Here is a 19,721-nt window from a genome sequence, read left to right as displayed (position 1 = left end):
ATATAATAAAACAACTACACAGCTACCTCTTACCGGGGGAAAAAAAAACACACGGTCGACCACGGTCACTTCATCGATTCCTGAACAAGTACAAAGCCGGTCTAGCACTAATATATAGGTAGGTAACACAGAATCCCAAATCACCAGGCGATAAACGTCTCCTTATGCACCCGCTTCAGTAACATCTTTGCCCTTCTCCGCACCCTGCGCAGCAAGTGCAGCTTCACGGCCTCCCCAGCTAGAGCAAGTAAAAAAAACCATATTAGCGTCACATTACAATACAAATAAGCCCAAAAATTCACTTGCCACAGGCAAAACAAGGGGAAGGGGAGGAAGCGTGACGTACTTCCAGTAGTTCAAATAGCGGTATCCCTGGGTAGACTGAGCGGAGAAGTTGATGGCGTGGCAGGCGAAGAGGAGGTAGTTGGCAGGAGAGACGGCGAGAGCGTAACGCGCGAAGGTAGCGGAGTAGATAACCAGGGCGCCGGTCATTTGGCCGGAGATGCTGTAGATGTCATATCTGTGTTAGTTTATGCTTATCAGGGAGGAAGAGAGGGACAGAAGTAGCAGAGCGCCCTCCGGGTGTCAACAGCGCTGCACTTGTTCGTTCTGATTTTGAGACGTACAGTTCCGGGTCTTTCTGTGTGTCCATCACAGCGGCAACGGGGATACCGAAGTTGGAGACGGGGCCCCAGAAATCTGGAGAGGAGAATTATAGGTCAATCATTGCTCATCCGAAATTTTTGTTGATAATATCGAAGTAAACGGCATGTCTCTGGAGGCTAGGGTAACGTATGGGTGTATTGTTTCCATATTGTCAAGTTGCATGTCGACCATAGCTCTGAGGCCGATTTCGGGAACGGGTTTGAAGAAGCGCAAAGCAGGAATGCAACTTACGGGTCGAGCAGATATAGTCCGCGACCTTGTTGGACCGGATCTTTGCATTGATCGCTTTGATTGCAGCGGCCATCTCGTAGAGCTTGTGCGTTGTCGTGTCAGCTGCTGGTCAGGGACGAATTGGAAACAAGACTCGAGAGCAGCCGTTTGGGTCATCACCGAATCCCGGCGGAGGCGGAGTCTTCGGTGTGGTCACGTGAGTTACCCCAATCCCATGTACATACAACTAACTGGTCAGACCGCAAATGAGTGTGAATTTGTTTTTATCTATTTTCATGTTGTATTAAGATTCACTATAAAATAGTGCTTGACGAAGACCTAGCATTACAAGTCTGCTTCCTAGAGTCCGTGTTTGACCATGTATTTCTCTCCGCATTCCTTGCATCCGCACACGCCGCAACGCCTTTGCCTGGTAAAAATTGAGGTGCTGTTCCCTAGCCAAGAGTAGACGAATTGGTGGGCAGCTCTTTTAGTTCCGCTTAGATCTTCGTTTGTCCTTTGTCGTCGATAGTAACAACGCAGCCACAGTTGTATTGTCAAGCCATCATACCACTCCTTCACTTTTCAAATCACCGCCCTCCAAAACCTGGTGGAGGGTATCCCCGGCCTTGACCCGGAGGTTGGAAGCCAGGTGGAGGCTGGAAACCGCCAGCTAGAGCAGAAAAGTCAGTCCACAGTATCGTGGCAATTTCTAAGAGAGATACTTACGAGCTGGAGGAGCACCAAATCCTGGGGGAGGAGCGAAACCGGCTAATACTCGTTAGAACGGTGTGTATTAAAAGATTAGGAATGAAATAAAACTTACGGGGTCCAGCTCCCGGGCCACCACGTCCACCGAAGCCCGGTGGGGGACCACCTGGGAATCCACCAGGAGGGAATCCAGGGAAACCGCCTGGGGGAGGAGGCGGACCACCGACGCCAGCAGCAGGTCCTCCAAGCCCAACCGGCAGACCACGTCCAGCGGGTTTGCTGATTCCAGGGCCAGCGGCGAGAGTAGCGGCGGCACTGGGAACATTGGGGCCACCAGTTCCAAGTCGTGCTGAGGGGTCGGCTGGAGGAGGTCCATCGACGGAGCAGGAAACAACATGAGTACCGCGCACAATTGTTAGGCCGAGAGTTCGCTTTTCTTCCGCTTCAACGAGAGGCGCGTTGCCGGGGGCCGACTTGGCTTTCCGCTTGACACGACGGAATTCTTCTGTATCGGCGAGGACTAGGTTCATGTGCTGCGGAAAGGGTCAGCGACCGCGGATACGTAGATCATTAATTGCAATTAAACACACCTTATCGAATGCGAGCATTTGACCCGTCATCTGTCGCCCATCGTTCAAGGTAACTCTCATCCGGTAGTTGATCTAAAGTCATGTTAGATTTTCACGCGTATGGCTCACTGCGCTCAACATCACTTACGAGGTTTTGCTAGAGGGAAATGAAAAAGTCAGCAATCACACCGATGGATTACACGCCACGCAATTGCGAGAAGAATATAAGCTGAGGAGAAAGGTCTTAAGAAACTCACCATCTTTCCCTGCTTGTTGGCTGCCATCTTGCTTGAGAAAAGTGCGCACGAATGCGACTTGAGAGTAGAACCAAAGAATGTGTATGAGCAAATCAGCAGAAGAAATCTTCTAGCTTGTATTCACTTCAGCACCTGTACGCTTCCGAGGAAAGTCCAGCCAGGTAAAGAGCTTAGGTATCGACACTGCGACTCTCTAAGGTTAGGTCTGCGGAGAGCGGATCCCGTGATCCCGTGACTCTAGGCGCGCGGCCCTGTAGATAAGCGCCAGCCGATTCTGCCAAGCCGCTAAGGGCTCTCGCTTCCCACACTCACCCACAGTCGAAGTTCACACAACTTTCCCGGATTGACCGATTTCTTGAGATTCTTCCATTCAACGAGTCGACCAGTCCACGCCAAATCAGTCGCCATGGTATGTTCGAATAACTCCCACAACACATTATTGAATCTGCTTTATATTCTCGGAAACTAATTATCTACGCCAATGCAGTCGGAAGCCAAGGACAAGAGCACCAACCCCATGCGCGAGCTGCGCGTCCAGAAGCTCGTGCTCAACATCAGTGTCGGCGAGTCTGGTGACAGACTTACCCGTGCTGCTAAGGTGCTCGAGCAGCTGAGCGGTCAGACTCCGGTCTACAGTAAGGAACCCCGATTTTCGATTATATCCGGACAGAAGCGCAACGACGGGGAGGAAATTTTTGTTCGAAGGATAGAAAAAGGATGGAATGGCTGACGAGATGGAAACGTACAACAGGCAAGGCCCGCTACACCGTCCGTACCTTCGGTATCCGCCGTAACGAAAAGATCGCCGTCCACGTCACCGTCCGTGGCCCCAAGGCCGAGGAGATCCTCGAGCGTGGCCTCAAGGTCAAGGAGTACGAGTTGAGGAAGCGCAACTTCTCCGAGACCGGTAACTTCGGTTTCGGTATCAGCGAGCACATCGATCTCGGTATCAAGTACGACCCCAACATTGGTATCTACGGCATGGACTTCTACACCTGCATGTGAGTTGGACTCTTCTCTCTACTACGGACAAACATGTTCTGGGAAGGTTATCAGTACTGACATTGAAATTAGGACCCGCCCCGGTGAGCGTGTTGCCAAGCGCCGCCGCTGCAAGGCTCCCATCGGCGCCAACCACCGCATCAACCAGAACGAGACCATGAGGTGGTTCAAGCAGCGCTTCGACGGCATCATCCGGTAAATTATTCCAATCAGGGGGACTCTTCAAGCGGTGAACTGCGGTGGTCTGTGTTTATGAATCGATCAAGGAAAAAAATTTCTGGCGGGCGTTCTCTCGAATGATTTTCGCTCTGCTTCTACCACGACATGATATAGGCGTGTTAGAATATCAAACTACAACTTTTCAAAAACGCATCCACTTTTCACAATGAAGGCTTCACGAAGGGTGATGATTTCCGCATAACCATTGATGAAAAGTACTACATGATGCTGTGCATGTACACCCGTCGAGGGGCACATGCCTTGTTTGTTTCTGGCCGTGAGACTCGATCTCTCTTGAGTTTCGAGTTTCTATCACATTTTTCCTCCAACAGGGATTAGTGATACATGTAGCATCTGACCCCCAACACTTGGGTCTCGGCGTATGACACCAACGGTGCCCACCTTATCGTAGCCATGTAACACCGGGCGATTCTTCAACAACGACTTGTAGTTTCCAGTGGGCAGTGGTTCCTATATTCTCCCGAACAATCAACACCGTATCTGCCAGTTTGTGGGCAGAAACCCATGCTCTGGAGAACACCGTGCGTAACGGGATATGCACGGGTTTTCTTACGACAATTAAACGACAGTGTCTACAAATATTGGTCTACAACTGCTCGTCCAATTGTTACTCGGGGTTTTCCTGCAGACGAAGCCCAACAGAGAAAGAATTAAAGTCAAATTGCCCTATCAGTTCATTTTGACACCCTAATCCGTCTCGGGATCGAAATTTGGATGTTTCACTCCGTTCGCACTCAAAACGAGACATGCAATAACGAAACGGGCATTACAAAAGAAGGATTTGGTAGCAGGCATCATTTGGAAATCCATACGCCCACAAAGCCACAACGCTACAATCGCCCCCTAAAACTCATTTATTACCGCCTGTGTATCCAGACCACCATTTGGAAAAGAAGCCGCCAGGCTGTGACTGCTCACTCCAGCTCTGTCTGCGTGCTGCAAGGGAGCCATCAGTTGAGTTCCGCTTCTGGCTGGTTAGGCTCTCAAACAACGACGATGGACCATGCGCACTAGATCTCCTTCGCTCTCCTACTGACGGAGGAGGGCTGCGTTGACCTGCGTTGGCGGCGGCGTTGGCGGAGGTGTCGGATGCACTGGAGGACTATAAGGTGTCAATTTAAAACTACTCTATGAAAAGGTGGGTTTCAGAATGATAGCAGAATTTATGTTGACATACACGTCTTTCACTCGTGGCAAATGCATCGGTAGTAGATGTTGAAGGTCGTGCGGCCATGTAGGTTGAGGCAGGACCCCCTACCACCCATACATTGTGATGCTCATAGCGGTTACCAACTGGGCCGTGCCAATGACGTGGCGGAGATTGAGATTTATCGTCATTCATTGTTCTTGGATGCGGACTTTCGTTGTAGGAAGAATAAGAGAACTGTTTAAGGGTCAGTGATGAGTTGAGGATGCACTCGTTTCTGTACAATATTGGATAGAAAGAGACAGCTTCGCGGTAGAGCCCAAAGAAGGCAAGTAACAGGCAAAAGACTCACTTGGAAGCTAATGCCGACTGATAGATATAAACTCCGTAAATGATGGGTTTCACTGTGTATGGATGCAAGAAACCCTCGGGAGACTTATATAGTGGAAAGAGGGGTAAGCAACCAACCCTCAATGCTGTGGAACAAACCCTGGATGAGGGAATGCACCACTACCGTGACCCCAGTGGAAGCTCAGAGAGAGCAACGTATGGAATGTGCCAATAGCGGATCATGCGGTTTGTTAATCCTAGACCTCGAGGTCTTGATTGGAAAATAGCTCTCACGGACCCCGGCCAGGCCAACAGCCTAGATCCACAGGCATCGTCGGACGCAGTAAATTAATCATCGAAATACGAAACCTGATGGGATCGCAATGCCGCTTCAATCAGATCATGATGTCGTTGCTTCCAATTGAATCAAAGCTGACGTCAAACGCTTTCCCAAGTGCGGGGGAGCCGTGAAGAAGGGAACTTTGGTCAGGCCAGAACGAGCCATGGGCGATCAGATGTCAGCTGGTCTCACAGACATGGTTAATTCCGCTAGCTCTGCTTCAATACCGTCGAGCTCTTCGCAGCTTACCTGTCACTACATTGTAGGAACGTCCGCTTTGACAGTCCTGGCTCAGGGGTACAAACTATGTTGTCCCGGAACGGTTTATTTCTGTGGGGAGAGCGGCAGCATAAATAGAACACTGTCATCACACATTTAGAAGGTATTGAGTCGATTCAAGCTGTTTTCACGATGGAAAGATATCAGAAGCTGCGTCGTTGCAAGGACGGCTGTTTCTCACGTGGCCTGCGGACCCCAATCTAGCGCCGAGCTCTCCCCGCATATTCTTATCACCTCCAGCTCCATTTCTCCTCATCTGCTCTGCATGACCAGCTTCCCTTGCTTGCTTTCCAGCCAGGTACCATCAGACTGGGTATCCCCGTCTTCCAGGGCCAAGTAAACACCCCAATTAGCCGTTGCGGTATCAAATTGAAATTGGGGAACCCATTGAATCCATTATCAAAAGCCAACGTCCGGAAGCTCACGAGATTTGCACACCCTCCACAATGGAGACGACGCAGAGGCCATACTTAAAGTCTATCGGTACCAGAGGCTACATACAAGGGTGTACTATCTCAACTAGGTCTCCTAACACACCACTGTGTCATTACTTTGGCGGACTCCGCTATGCTCTGCCTCCAACAAAACGATGGCGCAAGGCTCAGAAATTGCCCCTGACATATAGTTACGGCACCAAGGACCGTCCCTACCAATGCCCTGGCGCTACACAGAGCTGTCCACAAGCGACCTTTTTCAACCTCTCCAGCACAGCAGCTGGAAATGAGGATTGCTTCCAGTGTAACGTGTGGGTTCCCCTTGGAGACCCTCCGGAAAACGGTATGTATTTCAGTGTGTATCGCCCCAATCTCGGGATTCTAACGTGGACTTTCTCTCACAGGATGGCCTGTGCTCTTCTTCATCCGTACGTAACCCATTGAGATATACCTTACACCTCCTAACCACGGGGACTAACGTCCGTGATAGACGGCGGCTTCTTACAATTTGGTTCGCCGAACTCCTTTTCTCTCGCGGCCCTCCTAGGCGACACAGATTTCAATGCCATTATTGTGATGCCGGCCTACCGCCTGAACGTCCTCGGGTTTTTATATTCCTCAGAATTAGAGCAGGATGCCGCCTCTGTAGGCGAGACTGTCGGAAATCATGGGTTCTGGGACCAGCGCATGGCCCTTGAGTGGACCAACGAGAACATTGGCTTTTTCGGCGGCAACGGTTCTCAAATCACCCTCGCTGGATACTCCGCAGGTACTCAGTCATTCCTATCCCCGCGTCAAATCTAAAAATTGCCGGTAATAATACTAAATATAACCAGGCGCATACTCCGCCTGCTACCAACTGACGTACGATCTCAACCGACCGGACTCCCAAGCCCTCGTCAAACGAGCCTGCATCTGGTCAAACTCCTTCACCGTACAACCAAAGCCTCCCAGCCTCGCTCAAACGCAATTCAACCAATTACTCTCCGCTCTCAATATCCCCATCTCCCTCTCCAGCCAAGAGAAAATATCCCGCCTCCGCTCCACCCCCGAGCGCACCCTCCTCTCCGCCGCAGCAAGCATCGACCTGCACGAATTCCGCCCAACAACAGATAACACCTTTATCCCAAACAATCTCTTCCACACCCTCGACAACGGCGTCCTCGCCTCCAAGCTCGTAGCTCGCAACATCCACATCATCACCGGCGAATGCCGCGACGAACACTTCCTCTACGGCACCTACCGTCGTCCCTTCAAGAACACCTTCGGCTACCTCCGCGCCCGCTTACTAGCAGACTACCCACGGCCGGTTGTCGACGCTCTCATGAAAACATACTACCCCAACGGCACGCTCCCGCGCAACTGCAAAGACTGGACCTCCGACGCCTTCGGCCGCATCTACGCCGACATGCAGATCCACGCAATGCAGCGCGGGTTCATCTACGCCCTCACAAACCCCATCACGGGTAACCCCGCGGTGGGCGCACAAGTTGATAAGCTCATTCACCGGTACCGCATGGAGTACCGTCTTAAATGCGCGGACCGCTCCGCGCCGCCGGAGTGGGGGGTCACGCATGCAACGGACCAGTATATCTGGTTCTGGGGGAATGGCGACATTGTTCTCCCTGATGAGAAGGCTATCATTAGGAAAGCGGTGATCGATCCGTTTATTCGGCTTGTTCATGGTGAGCAGGATCTGGGGTGGGGGACGAGCAGTCATAGGGAAATGAGAACGCTGAAGCCCGATGGGTCGGTGGAGATTTGGCGCGATGAGCTTTGGGATGATGCGGTGAGCACTTGGAAGGCGTTGAGGGAGGTTTCGGCGTTTGATGATGGCATGTCTTCGAGGCTTTAGGTGTGATTAGGGTTGGGGTGAATACTTTACTCCATTCTGTATAGACTACTACGTTCTTGCTTGTAAATCGATATCTGCTTTGATACTATCCTGATTGTACGATGATACATCTACTATGAGAGTTTCAAAAATTGTCTAATAGGATGAAAAGAGTATGGAGACAGTCAGGCCATCAGGCCGTCCGAGATAGTCTGAACCATTGTATGGTTGTTGATCATAAATAAGTCAACAAAATAATAGCACGCAGTACAAAAAGGGAACCCTGAAATAATCCCGCTATCAGCCAATCCAGCCACAGACATGGCAGTCAGTATGTATCTTTCTCTAACCAACACCGAAATATCCCCGACATCCTTTCTGCCGAGTACAGATCTCTCCCATTTCATATACGCAAATCGGCGCATCGAACGGAGTAGTCATATGCGATCCATATTTTTCTGTCTTTTCTATTTTTTTTTTTTTTTTTTGAGCTCCGTGTGCAATCAAGCCTTGGCAATTTTGCAGACGAGATCCTGGCCGTCAACAGAGTCACCCTCCTTAACCAGCAAGCCAGACACCTTTCCGCTGTGAGGAGCCGAGATAACCATTTCCTAAAATTCATCGTTAGAATTGCGATTACATATATCAGAAGCTCGAAAGGACATACCATCTTCATAGCGCTAAGAACAGCGACCGGGTCACCCTTCTTGACTTCAGAGCCTTCGTGGACTCGAATTTCAACAACAACACCGCTCATAGGAGCACCGACCTGGCTGCTGTCACCAATGTCGGCCTTGGGGCGGGCAACGTTCTCAACCGAAGCCTTCTTGTCATCGACAGCGACTTGGCGGACTTCTCCGTTCACTTCGTAGAAGACCTCACGCTGACCGGTCTGCTCCGAAAGAGGACCGATGGCGAGCAACTTGAGAATAAGTACCTTACCCTTCTCAAGCTCAACGTGGAACTCCTCGCCAATCTCAGGCTTAGCCAAGAAGTAGCGGGTAGGAAGAACGGAAAGATCACCAAACTTCTGAACGAACTTCTTGTAGTCCTCGAAGACCTTGGGGTACATGGCATAGCTGGCCACATCATATTCAGTGGCGCCTCCAAAATTTTCCCGGATATCCGACTTGATCTTGACGAGGTCCAGGGGCTCCAAGAAGAGACCAGGACGCTTGTCAAGCTGGCGGCGCTCGCGAAGTGCCTTGGAGCGCAGAGGCTCGGGGAAACCGCCGTAGGGCTGGCCCATGAGACCCTCCAAGAACTCAAGGACGGAACCAGGGAAATCTAGCTCTGCTGCCCGGTTAACAACGTCCTCGGATGTCAACTTGTTGGAGACAATGAACTGGGCAAGATCACCAACGACCTTGGAAGTCGGCGTGACCTTGACGATATCGCCGAGGAGATCGTTGGCAACTTCATAGGCCTTCTTGGTCTCGGCCCACTGCTGGCCTAGACCAAGCTGACTAGCCTGGAAGATGAGGTTGGTCAGTTGACCACCAGGGATTTCGTGCTCGTAAACTTCGGGGTCAGGGCCAGTGAGACCCGCCTCGAAGGGCGAGTACAGCAGGCGCAGCTGGGCCCAGTAGGAATCAAGAGCCCGCACTTGAGCGCTGTCAAGACCAGGGTCCTGCTCAGTGCCCTGGAGAGAAGCCAGGATGGCACCGATGCTGGGCTGGGAGGTCATGCCAGAGAGGCTGTCAGTGGCAGCGTCAACGGCATCGGCACCAGCCTGGGCGCAGGCAATCATGGACGCCACACCAGTACCAGCAGAGTCGTGGGTGTGGACATGGATAGGAAGGTCAGGATAACGCTCGCGGATACCGCCGATCAGAAGGCGAGCAGCCTGGGGCTTCAGAACACCAGCCATATCCTTAATGCCAAGGACATGGGGCTTGAGCGCAACGATCTTGTCGACTAGGTTGAGGTAGTATTCGAGGTTGTACTTCTTCGATGGGTTCAGCATGTCACCGCTGTAGCAGACGGTAGCTTCGACGACACCTCCAGCGGCGTGAACTGCCTTGATACCGACCTCGAGCTGGTCGATGTCGTTGAGGGCATCGAAGATACGGAAGATGTCGACACCGCATCGCTTGGCCTGCTTACAGAAATGGTAGATGGCGTTGTCGGGAAGGGAAGAGTAGGCAACGCCGTTGGCACCACGGAGAAGCATCTGGAAGGGGATGTTGGGAACGGCCTTGCGCATCTTGCGCAGACGGTCCCAGGGGTCCTCATACAAGAAGCGCATGGCGACATCGAAAGTCGCGCCACCCCAGCACTCAAGACTGTAGGCGTTGGCGAGGGCGTGGCTGGTCTCGTGCGCGATGTTCAGCAGGTCAATGGTACGAACACGGGTGGCGAGCAGAGACTGGTGGGCATCACGCCAGGTGGTGTCCATGATCAAGCAACCCTTGTTGGCACGCACGGCCTTAGCCCAAGCCTCGGGGCCCTGCTGGTCAAGGATCTGCTTCCAGCCCTTAGTCGCGGGGGAAGATACATCGAGCGGCTTGCCGGCGGTGTCGTGGAGAATGGGCTTGATAATGTCGCCCTTGAGCTTGGGCTCGCCGATTTGGCCCTTGATGCTGCTACCGTTCACAGCGACATCACCCAGGTATGCGAGCAGCTTCTGGGCACGGTTCTGACTGCCGACCAGGGCAAACAATTCGGGGGTATCATCAATAAAAGTGGTCCAGCAAGTGCCATCAATGAAGGTGGGGTGGCTAAGCAAAGATGTCAAGAAAGGAATGTTGGTCTTGACACCACGAATACGGAACTCGACTAAGGCACGAACGACCTTGCGGCGAGCAATTTCATAAGTAGATCCACGGCAAGTACACTTGACCAACATGGAGTCGTAGTGAGGGGTGATAATGGCACCAGCGAAACCGTTACCACCATCGAGACGAACACCGTTACCACCAGCGGAACGGTACACCTCGATCTTACCAGTATCAGGCGAGAAGCCCTTGGAGGGATCTTCGGTGGTGATACGGCATTGGATGGCAAAACCGCGAGTGGAGATGCGGTCCTGAGTCAAGCCGAGCTGCTCAAGAGTAGCACCAGCAGCGATCTGAATCTGCGCCGCAACGATATCGATCCCAGTGATTTCCTCAGTAATGGTGTGCTCGACCTGGATGCGGGGGTTAATTTCAATGAAGTAGTAGCGGTTCTGTTGGTCGACCAAGAACTCAGCAGTACCGGCGTTGCGGTAGTTGACGGACTTAGCCAGCTTGACGGCATCGGCAAGAATACGGTCACGGACATCCACTGGGAGATCCTTTGCGGGGGCGATCTCAACAACCTTTTGGTGACGACGCTGAACCGAGCAGTCACGCTCGAAGAGGTGAACAACGTTTCCGTGGTTGTCACCCAGCAGCTGGACCTCAATGTGCTTGGGCTTGTCGAGGAAACGCTCGACGAAGACTGTGCCGTTGCCGAACGCCGAGCGAGCTTCCGATGTAGCACGCTCGAAGGAGTCTCGCAGTTCAGCCTGGTTGCGGACAACACGCATACCACGGCCACCACCACCAAAGGCAGCCTTGATAATAATGGGGAAGCCGTAAGTGTCAGTGAAGGCCTTAACTTCCTCATAGCGTTCGACCGGGCCCTCAGTACCCGGAACAACGGGTACATTGGCCTTGATAGCTACCCGACGAGCAGAGACCTTGTCACCCAGGCCATCAATAGTGTCGGGAGTAGGACCAACGAAAACCATGCCCGCCTTCTCGACCTTCCGGGCGAACTCGGCATTCTCTGACAAGAAACCATATCCGGGATGGATCAAATGCACGCCATGTTCCTGGGCAATCTTGACAATCTCATCAATGGCAAGGTACGCACCAACGGGAGTATATTGGCCCCGCTTTCCGATCATGTAGGCCTCATCGGCCTTTTGACGGTGCATGGAGAGTCGGTCTTCGTGGGAGAAAATGGCAACTGTTTGAAGTGACAGCTCGTGGGCTGTTCGGAAGATACGAATGGGGATCTCGCCACGGTTGGCGACGAGGACTTTCTGGAACTGCATGATAGCCGAATTGGCCCGCAGACGGTGGTGGACAGAGTCCCTGTGCTGGTGGTGGTGGTCCTCGACGAATTGCGTCTCGTCGACAGCCTCCTCGGGCTGGGTCTGGCGGAGAACGGTAGACATGGTGTGTGGTGGTGATGAGGAGGAAGGAGGAGGGCGGAGGTGGGGGGAGGAGGGGGGAGGAGGTAAGAGAAAGCTCGGGGAAGAAGGCAATTAAGATTGACAGGAGATGAGGAGAAATCGAAAGGTTCTGGAAGAGGTCGGAAAGCTACCCGACTTCTTGAAATAGAGTTGGAGCACCAGAAAAAGAGCAGGAATGAGTCAACTTATGGGGGGAGGAGCTTCCCGGCGGGAGAAGGAGGCAAAGGCTATATGAAGGAGGGCAAGAAAAAGGCCCGGTGTCGGACCGGGAAAGAGAGGAAGGCTGCGGGACGATCAATTGGGGGGGTTGCAGGATGAGGGTTGGCAGGAGGAAGAGAATGAGGAGGCAGTAGGGCGGAAAACTCGACGGAAAAGGTTGCAGGCTTGCGATGAAGTTGATGATAGATGAGGAGGAACCTTGGGGAGGGGCGGGCAGCAAAACGGCGATGACGACTGAGGAGGAGGAGGGGCACAGCAGATCGTCCAGGCTGGGAATGGCAGTCAGATCTAGCAAGTCTTTCCTACGAATAATTTATATTGCAAATATACATAGTAAAAATAATTCTGGTTGCTCACCGGCACACCGGGCATCTCTTGAAGTCAAGTCGTTTCTTTTTCTCCCCCCATCCGGCCTTGTGTTCTCCGTCTCCATGATGCAATGCTGTAGTTGCTGTCTTTCTTCGGGACCCTCAGTCTCACACCAGGATCCCCCATCTAGGCCTACGATAACCGAGCGATCGGGTGCTTCAGGAAGTGAAGCTGTTTCGAACGCCTACCTCGGGTACTCGGGTTAATGCTCCCCATGATTATGATTCTGAAGCATCTGGCTGGCCCCCGAAGGGTCTGAAGGTACCTGTGCAGCGCGTGCTAGAAACGGAAATCCGGCAGGACCACCCAACCAGTAGTAGCACAGGAGTCCTCTGCTCCGGGTTTCGACCGGGCCTCGGTCTGGAGTCGGTCAGACTTAAAAAGACTGCAAGATGCCCCAGTTTTGATCCAGTCGCACTAGAGGGGATCCACGATGCATCCAGCCTGGGTCGTGCCTCATGAACAGGTCTCGTGATTCCGTCCCTTACTCTGCTTCGTCCTTGTTTACCCACTTGAGCCACTTGAGCTGTCCCCTCACCAGGTCATGGGAAACACTGTGTTAAGCTATTTTTTAAAGCCCAGACGGGTCAAGACTTCCAGTTCCTGCACCTTACCTTGTCTCGGCCTGTCGGGGACTCTGGGCGGCGACGTCTCCTTTCCATATCATCACACCGGAACTGCTTCCAAGCATACTTCATCCCCCTATCCATGGATCCCCTCATTGCCTTCCCCATCCAATAATTTTTTTTCTCTTGGCTTTGTTTCTTGTTTATCAGATGATTTTCCGTAGATCATGGCTATCAGTGCTGGTACATCCTCTTGGTGCCGCCTCGACTCGAGGTTAGGCTTGTTACTCTTATTATTATTACTCCACGTTTTTGCGTAGTACACCAAATTCGGGAAATGCTATTAACTAGTAACGCAACCTAGGAGGTGGGCCTAGGTCACCAGACAAGTCGAGATAATCGAGATTCATATCAGAAATACACATGATGAGAAAAAAAGAAGAAAAAAGGAAAAGAAATTTGGCCCTCAAATCCAATCAAGACGCGCTTCTAAAAAGGCCGAAACCCCGTGGCCTGCGGCGTTATCCCATTTGCCTGTCCATAGGCAGGAGGTGCGGGCGCCGCTGGACCCTGCGTAAGCATGAGCCTGGAACCGCCCAGGATTGGCGTGTTGTCCTCGTCCTTCTTTTGTGTCACCTCCCGGGACTTTCGCTCCTCGTTATCCTTCTTCAACATCTCAATCGTACGTGTTTGCTCGCAAAGGAAGTTGATCATAAATGGCATTGTGAAGTCTTGGAGGCCGTGTCGCCATGACATCTCCAGGATCACATCGGGGCGAATCAGCTCGTAGCATGCGTACAGCATGCCAACGTAGCATTCCCGGCTACCAATGTCCACAAACTATTACTGGGTTAGCAAATATGTATATAAAAAGGGAATTTAGAAGTGGGGGGACTAACGTAGCGGAGGAGCTCCTCGACCACGTCGGACTTGGCAGAGATAGCGGCCGTCTCAATGGCGTCCTTGTAGAGCTTATCTTGCTTGGAAAGCTCGATTGACTTAGCCCAGCGCTTGTTGTTGCGGTAAATGTTCGCCGCAATCTGGCGGAAGAAGATGAGGTCGTGCTTCTCGAGACGCTGCGCGAGCTCCACAGCATCGAAGTTATCGTGGTTGTCCACTGAATCACGAAGGAGTTTGTAGTCCTCTTCCTCGATCAACAAATCGTTAATGGCATCGTTAACCGCTCTCTTGTTCTGTGTCTGGACGTTCAGGAGGAAAGGCTTGATCAGAGGAATGTTGTCCGACGTCTTGAAAATGCGTACAACACGGTTGACATCGATACGAGGAGTCAACACCTGAAGCAGATCGGTGAGAAGCAGTGGCTGCTCTTGTAGGTAAAAGTTGAGTCCACGGTAGTAAATTTCCAAGTTGGCGACCTTGACGATGATGTCCTTGAAAGAGTGGTGCTCCCAGGCATCGGCAGCACGCTCCATCATAGCAAGAGCAGCGTTGTCCCATTCATCGTAGTGGCAGTACAGGAAAACCAGCTCGGGCCAGAGGGTAGCCTCCTCACAGGCCCGGATCATCTTCGGGATGTTGATACGGGACCAGAAGAGCTTGAGGTGCTCCATGACACGGTCAGGGTGGTACTTGGAAAGAGCGATGCCCAACTCGGTGAACATTCCCATGTGTGCCCGCTCCAATCCCAGACCAGCTTCGAGCACAGCAATGAGCTCATCGAAGTATCCGTTGCGCTCGTACTGTCGGACAAGGTCTTGCAACTCCTCGGCGTGTACAATTAGATTAAGACCACAAATCTGTGCCAGGCGGAACTCCTTTTTGTCCACACACGCCTGGTTGACCTGCTTCCACACCTTAACGCTGTTGGCCTTGCGGGCACATTCGACGGCCGCTTGGTAGTCTTCGAGGTGCACGAGGGTTGTGGCCAATTTGGCCCAGTTGGAGATGCTGGTAAAGAAAATCTTAGCAGCCTGATGGTAGCCCTCCTCGTAAGCTTTGTCACCGGAGGCTTCGATATCAGCAACGTTGGTTGATCGCAAGAAATCTTCAAGCTCTGCAAGCTGATCCAGGCGCGCATAGCAAAAAGCGAGACCAGTGTCGATGGCTGACTCCCGTAAGGTCTTACGGGCCATCTTCAGGTATTTAACAAGATCCTCATCCTTGCCGGCGTGTGTTGCGGTTTCGATGACCTCGTTGTAGTTGGATGGATCACCGGCATGGATGTAAGACTCAATGGAGTCAGAGACACGGAGGCCATCCAACTGAGCCTTAGCAACCTTGCTCCATACATCGGGCAGCTCAACGCGTTCGGCAAACTCTTGTGCGCGGTCAATGCTGACAATGTTCTCGACCAAGACATCAACAGCGGAGCTGTAGTTGTTGACCTTCTTGTATATTTCGAACGCCTCTTCATACAAGCCAACAGAGATACACATCTCGGCGATCTCGTCGGGGCTGAATTCATTAAGCTGGTGGATGTAATCCATAAGGCGACCCTTGTCGGCCTTAGCAGCAGTGAGCATCAGCAGGTTCTGCAAGCTGCCGTTGTCGCTAAAAGGAGATGGCTCAAGGATGATCTTCTCGAGGAGCTCGATAAGATCGCCGGGAAGGTCCGCCTCGAGGAAAGCCTTGACGGCAATAGATACCTTATCGGGTTCGGTGGACTCTGGAACAGCAGTTGCAACAACCTGGTCAACCATGGATCGGCGGTGTAGGTTGTTCTCACTCAGCACGAAAGACCAAATCTCAGGGTCGGCTCTTTCGACAAGGTAGCGAGCCTGGGCCCTGTACATGGCATTCTCATTTGTGATGTTGATGAGATCCAGGTCGTTCTGACCCTTGCGGTAAGAGATGTATGCAAGATTGGGGTCACGTTTCTCACAGTACTTTCCGACAACCAGAGTATCGTACAGGTCGTTTTCTTTGAGGAACTTCTCTGGGTTGTTGTTGCTGTCAATGTAGATCTTTGCAAGAGCGTTGTAGACCGCCTGCTGCTGGTTGCCAGTCGCAAGGGTTGCCTCGAGGAAGGATAGGAGGAGCTTGAGTCTATTACGGGTTTCGACCTCGGAAACGAGCTCATCAATGGGGATCACAGATGGATCGACGGTAGACAAGAGGTTCTTGATGATGCTCTCGTCACAGTCGACGTCAAGCAGTCCTCCGACAACAGCGGGGGTACGCGAGGGGTTGACACGCTGCACATACACCTCAATTGACTTGTACTGCTGGCTCTGGTAGAGGTACAGGACAAGGTCGTGAACGAAGTTGTAACGGTCACACACGGTGATAAGTGGCAACTGTTCAGTCAATCGAGCCTCCTTAAGGAAGTTCTTCACCTTCTCCGGGTTGTAGTAGTTGCTCTCACGACAAATTCTCTCAACCTCCGAGATCTGGTTCATCGCAGTTGCGGCTTCAATGTACTTGAAGTGAACCTCGGGGTCCTCGGACAGGTTGACGATACTTCCAAGGTAGTAGTAAAGACCCTCGGCGGTGCGGTATTTCTCCAGAAGACTAATCAGACGACTGGGTCCAAGAAGATCTGAGAATTTCGTGCAGATCTGAACCACAGCTTGCAAGTTGTTGCGGATGTTGACCTCCAACATGGTGTCCATGCACTCCAGGGTCTGCTCGACGGAAAGGCGGCCAATGAAGTTCATTAGCCACTCGGTGTTCAGCTGATCTGTGCGGACGATGTTGCGTTTAATGACGGTGGAGTCATCGGTGTTTTCCAAGGCTCTTTGAATAAGACCAGCGTTCTCGCAGAGTTGAGAAATTCGGGGGCGGTCATAATGCGTGAAGATCTCGTTTCCGAGAATAGCGTCGGCGACTTGGGGAGCGTTCACGAGGTTCATTTCAAGCAACCGGGTCTGGAGGTGGCCATGCTCGGGCTTGTTATCCTTCAGAGCATCCAAGAGGAAAGAAGTAGCCTGTTGGACCATATTCTGGGAAAGGAAAACATCGACAACGCGGTCAAGGTCGATTAAGGCACCAGACTCTTCGTTGGCGAGCTGGGTCGCGAATTCAGCACCTTTCTCGGGGTTCACGCGAACTATGTGCTGAAGCAGCTGGGTGTAGTCTGGCTGGTACCCAACCTGCTTAGAGTAGGCAAGGATCTTGTCGAATTGACCGGTTTCCGCAAAACCAGCGATGACTTTGTTGGCAACATTTGCCTGGAGGTAAATGCTGAGAGCCAGGTTCATGTCATATGGTCTGACAATGTCACCCAACTCCTCAGAGCCTTCCAGCTTGTTCTCACGCATCCATTTCTCTAGTAAGTGTTTCCGGTTTTGCTGTAGGACGGGGCGGACAAGCTCAATACTCTCGTACTTGTTGAGTGTTCCCTTGTCTAGCAACATACCGAAGTACTGCAGAATGACGGACATTTGCCCAGTTTGGGGGGCGTTCTTGAACTTGTTGATGGTCTCTGGCGTCCGCAAGAACCCTCTTGGAGAGTTGGCAGCGATCTTGGCAGCTTCCGAGTAATTTCCCTGGGCAAGCAGGCTGTCGAACTGCTGCTGGTAGAGGTGGTCGGCACCCGGAAGTCCGGCCTTGGAAGCTAGCTTGACAGCTAGACCAGACATCGCTGGGTTTTCCATCAAGTACTGAATGACGTTGCTCTCGTCGACACTGACAGACAAAACTTGACCCTTGCGGTTAACACCAACAAGACCGGCGGATTCGGCATCAGGAGCAGTGGTGAAGATCGTCTCGCTAGATATCCGGTTCATGAAGATGCAGGTACCAGACTCCAGATGATAGAGGTGAATGAAGCCATACTTGGTGACCAAGTAAACAATGTCGTACTTTTCAGAGACCTGCATGGCAACAGGGAAGTCGTTGACCGCCTCCTGGGGGAAGTATACCTCCACAGCCTTCTTCTGGAATCTGGGGTTCGGCTCTTGGTGGTCAATTTCGGCAATCTGCAACTTGGCCCCGGTGGGCGTCCGCACGGCAAAGGAAAAGAGCTTGTGCTCCAGGGGAGACCCCTCCACACTAATAGAAGCAAAAGCGGCCGCATGTCCTTCAATGAACTGTGAAATTCCACGCTCCTTGGAGTACAGCTGCATTGAACCAACAACACGGCCCTGCTGCTGGCTAATTCCGACAACCACCATCCACTTCTCCTCATCGTTTACGCGGTAGTTGATGATTTGACAGCCCTAGGAACCGAAATAATTGTCAGCACTCGGGTTTTCACTCTCCATAGTTTCTCATCGCGGGAGTACGTACGCTGAGGTTTGGCAGTCGGTCAAAGACCTTCTGTGGCTGAGACTGGGTGGGATCGAAAACATCCCAGTGGTAGACCGAGGTGTCCGTAACCATACCAAGACTTCGCTCACTGAACCACTTCCAGTACACAACATCTTCATTCATGACCGCAGACTTGAGCTTCTGCTTAGCTGTGAGGTCGAAAATTTGGATTGTTCGACCTTGGGCCTTGAGAGCAATGATGTTCTTGGTCCAGTGCATGATAGCACTGTCCGCGTTGATGGGCCGCTTGATGACTTCATTGTTGTTCTTCAAATCAATGATGATGACTTGCGGCTTGTCTTCTTCATTAAGTTTTTGGCGGACGCAGACGAAGTGATCCGATTCTAGAGTCTGTATGACGTACAGGAGTTAGCGGCGTGAAAAAAAGGCGGCCGCTAATAAACCATAAGCAGCAAATGCAAGATAAAACTTACACATGAGTTAAAACCAATCGACGCCGGCTGTCGAAAAAGATAGTGTTAGCAAGCGGACGGACAATCGCGTATCGCACATTCGAGACAACAGTAGGGACAGGGCGGAAGGAAGGCCACGGAGCAAGCGCGCAGGAGCAAAACATACCGCGATTTCGGCATTCGTCAACTGTAAGGAAACTGTCATTAGCTTTTTGGTTCTGCACACATATAAAACAATCAGGATACAGGGGGCTCACATTAATGAGCTCCGTGAATTTGATGGGAAGAGGAGCCATATTTACAAAGGGCCGCAGTACGACCTCATCCACCCGAAAACGCCACGCAAATCAATCGGCTGAAAGACAAGGAAGGTGTAAAAAGGACGAATTGAAGGCTGGCAATAAGGGAGAGTAAGAAAAGATAAGGAGAAAAGGAAGTGGAGTGAGGAATGGATATGAGGAGAGGTGTTGCTTAGCAGGGAAACACTGGGGAAGCGGAAGGTGACCTCAGGAGGCAGCCCGGGCGTCGTTGCTGAGGTGTCGCTTATGCCGTCGTCACGTGTGCGGCTGCCCGGTGCCTGAGCTAGTCTCGTATGTCAAGCAAACAGTGATCTGAGATGTTGAATTCAAGGCGAATTCATTTCAATCCAACTGAGAGAAGAAACTCGAAGGTAAGAGAATGGTTAAGTAACTCGAGTCGAGTTTTGAGTGTCAAATAATGGACTTGGGTGCACAAACTGACAGGGACTGAGAACTATAC

The 19,721-nt window shown here is 51.9% G+C and overlaps 7 protein-coding genes across 7 annotated transcripts; 2 read left to right on the top strand and 5 right to left on the bottom strand.

Annotated features, from left to right (window-relative positions):
- Positions 1 to 162: 162 nt before the first annotated feature.
- APUU_70674S (pyruvate transporter MPC1) lies at positions 163 to 970 on the bottom strand (the record flags this gene model as incomplete). The annotated part of the gene is made up of 4 exons (XM_041695573.1): positions 163 to 238; positions 347 to 505; positions 627 to 699; positions 898 to 970. The coding sequence occupies 4 exons, from the start codon at positions 968 to 970 to the stop codon at positions 163 to 165; spliced, it is 381 nt and encodes a 126-aa protein (XP_041561290.1).
- A 496-nt stretch (positions 971 to 1,466) lies between these two features.
- Positions 1,467 to 2,440, bottom strand: APUU_70673S (small nuclear ribonucleoprotein-associated protein; the record flags this gene model as incomplete). Its single annotated transcript, XM_041695572.1, has 6 exons — positions 1,467 to 1,549; positions 1,606 to 1,647; positions 1,703 to 2,120; positions 2,178 to 2,249; positions 2,305 to 2,313; positions 2,414 to 2,440. The coding sequence occupies 6 exons, from the start codon at positions 2,438 to 2,440 to the stop codon at positions 1,467 to 1,469; spliced, it is 651 nt and encodes a 216-aa protein (XP_041561289.1).
- A 379-nt stretch (positions 2,441 to 2,819) lies between these two features.
- On the top strand, positions 2,820 to 3,614 carry RPL11 (60S ribosomal protein uL5; the record flags this gene model as incomplete). The annotated part of the gene is made up of 4 exons (XM_041695571.1): positions 2,820 to 2,822; positions 2,901 to 3,048; positions 3,165 to 3,414; positions 3,488 to 3,614. The coding sequence occupies 4 exons, from the start codon at positions 2,820 to 2,822 to the stop codon at positions 3,612 to 3,614; spliced, it is 528 nt and encodes a 175-aa protein (XP_041561288.1).
- Positions 3,615 to 4,505: 891 nt separating this feature from the next.
- On the bottom strand, positions 4,506 to 4,997 carry APUU_70671S (uncharacterized protein; the record flags this gene model as incomplete). Its single annotated transcript, XM_041695570.1, has 2 exons — positions 4,506 to 4,757; positions 4,833 to 4,997. The coding sequence occupies 2 exons, from the start codon at positions 4,995 to 4,997 to the stop codon at positions 4,506 to 4,508; spliced, it is 417 nt and encodes a 138-aa protein (XP_041561287.1).
- A 1,200-nt stretch (positions 4,998 to 6,197) lies between these two features.
- On the top strand, positions 6,198 to 8,040 carry APUU_70670A (putative carboxylesterase; the record flags this gene model as incomplete). The annotated part of the gene is made up of 4 exons (XM_041695569.1): positions 6,198 to 6,528; positions 6,590 to 6,613; positions 6,676 to 6,954; positions 7,022 to 8,040. 4 exons carry the CDS (start codon positions 6,198 to 6,200, stop codon positions 8,038 to 8,040), a joined length of 1,653 nt encoding a protein of 550 aa, XP_041561286.1.
- Positions 8,041 to 8,522: 482 nt separating this feature from the next.
- APUU_70669S (pyruvate carboxylase) lies at positions 8,523 to 12,166 on the bottom strand (the record flags this gene model as incomplete). Its single annotated transcript, XM_041695567.1, has 2 exons — positions 8,523 to 8,630; positions 8,687 to 12,166. 2 exons carry the CDS (start codon positions 12,164 to 12,166, stop codon positions 8,523 to 8,525), a joined length of 3,588 nt encoding a protein of 1,195 aa, XP_041561285.1.
- Positions 12,167 to 13,827: 1,661 nt separating this feature from the next.
- On the bottom strand, positions 13,828 to 19,258 carry APUU_70668S (clathrin heavy chain; the record flags this gene model as incomplete). The annotated part of the gene is made up of 6 exons (XM_041695566.1): positions 13,828 to 14,178; positions 14,238 to 18,458; positions 18,529 to 18,900; positions 18,984 to 19,010; positions 19,129 to 19,149; positions 19,220 to 19,258. 6 exons carry the CDS (start codon positions 19,256 to 19,258, stop codon positions 13,828 to 13,830), a joined length of 5,031 nt encoding a protein of 1,676 aa, XP_041561284.1.
- Positions 19,259 to 19,721: the final 463 nt, after the last annotated feature.

Source organism: Aspergillus puulaauensis, chromosome 7 (genome assembly GCF_016861865.1).
Source record: "Aspergillus puulaauensis MK2 DNA, chromosome 7, nearly complete sequence".
In the NCBI taxonomy this organism is placed as follows: domain Eukaryota; kingdom Fungi; phylum Ascomycota; class Eurotiomycetes; order Eurotiales; family Aspergillaceae; genus Aspergillus; species Aspergillus puulaauensis.
This window is presented reverse-complemented; position numbering and strand designations above follow the sequence as displayed.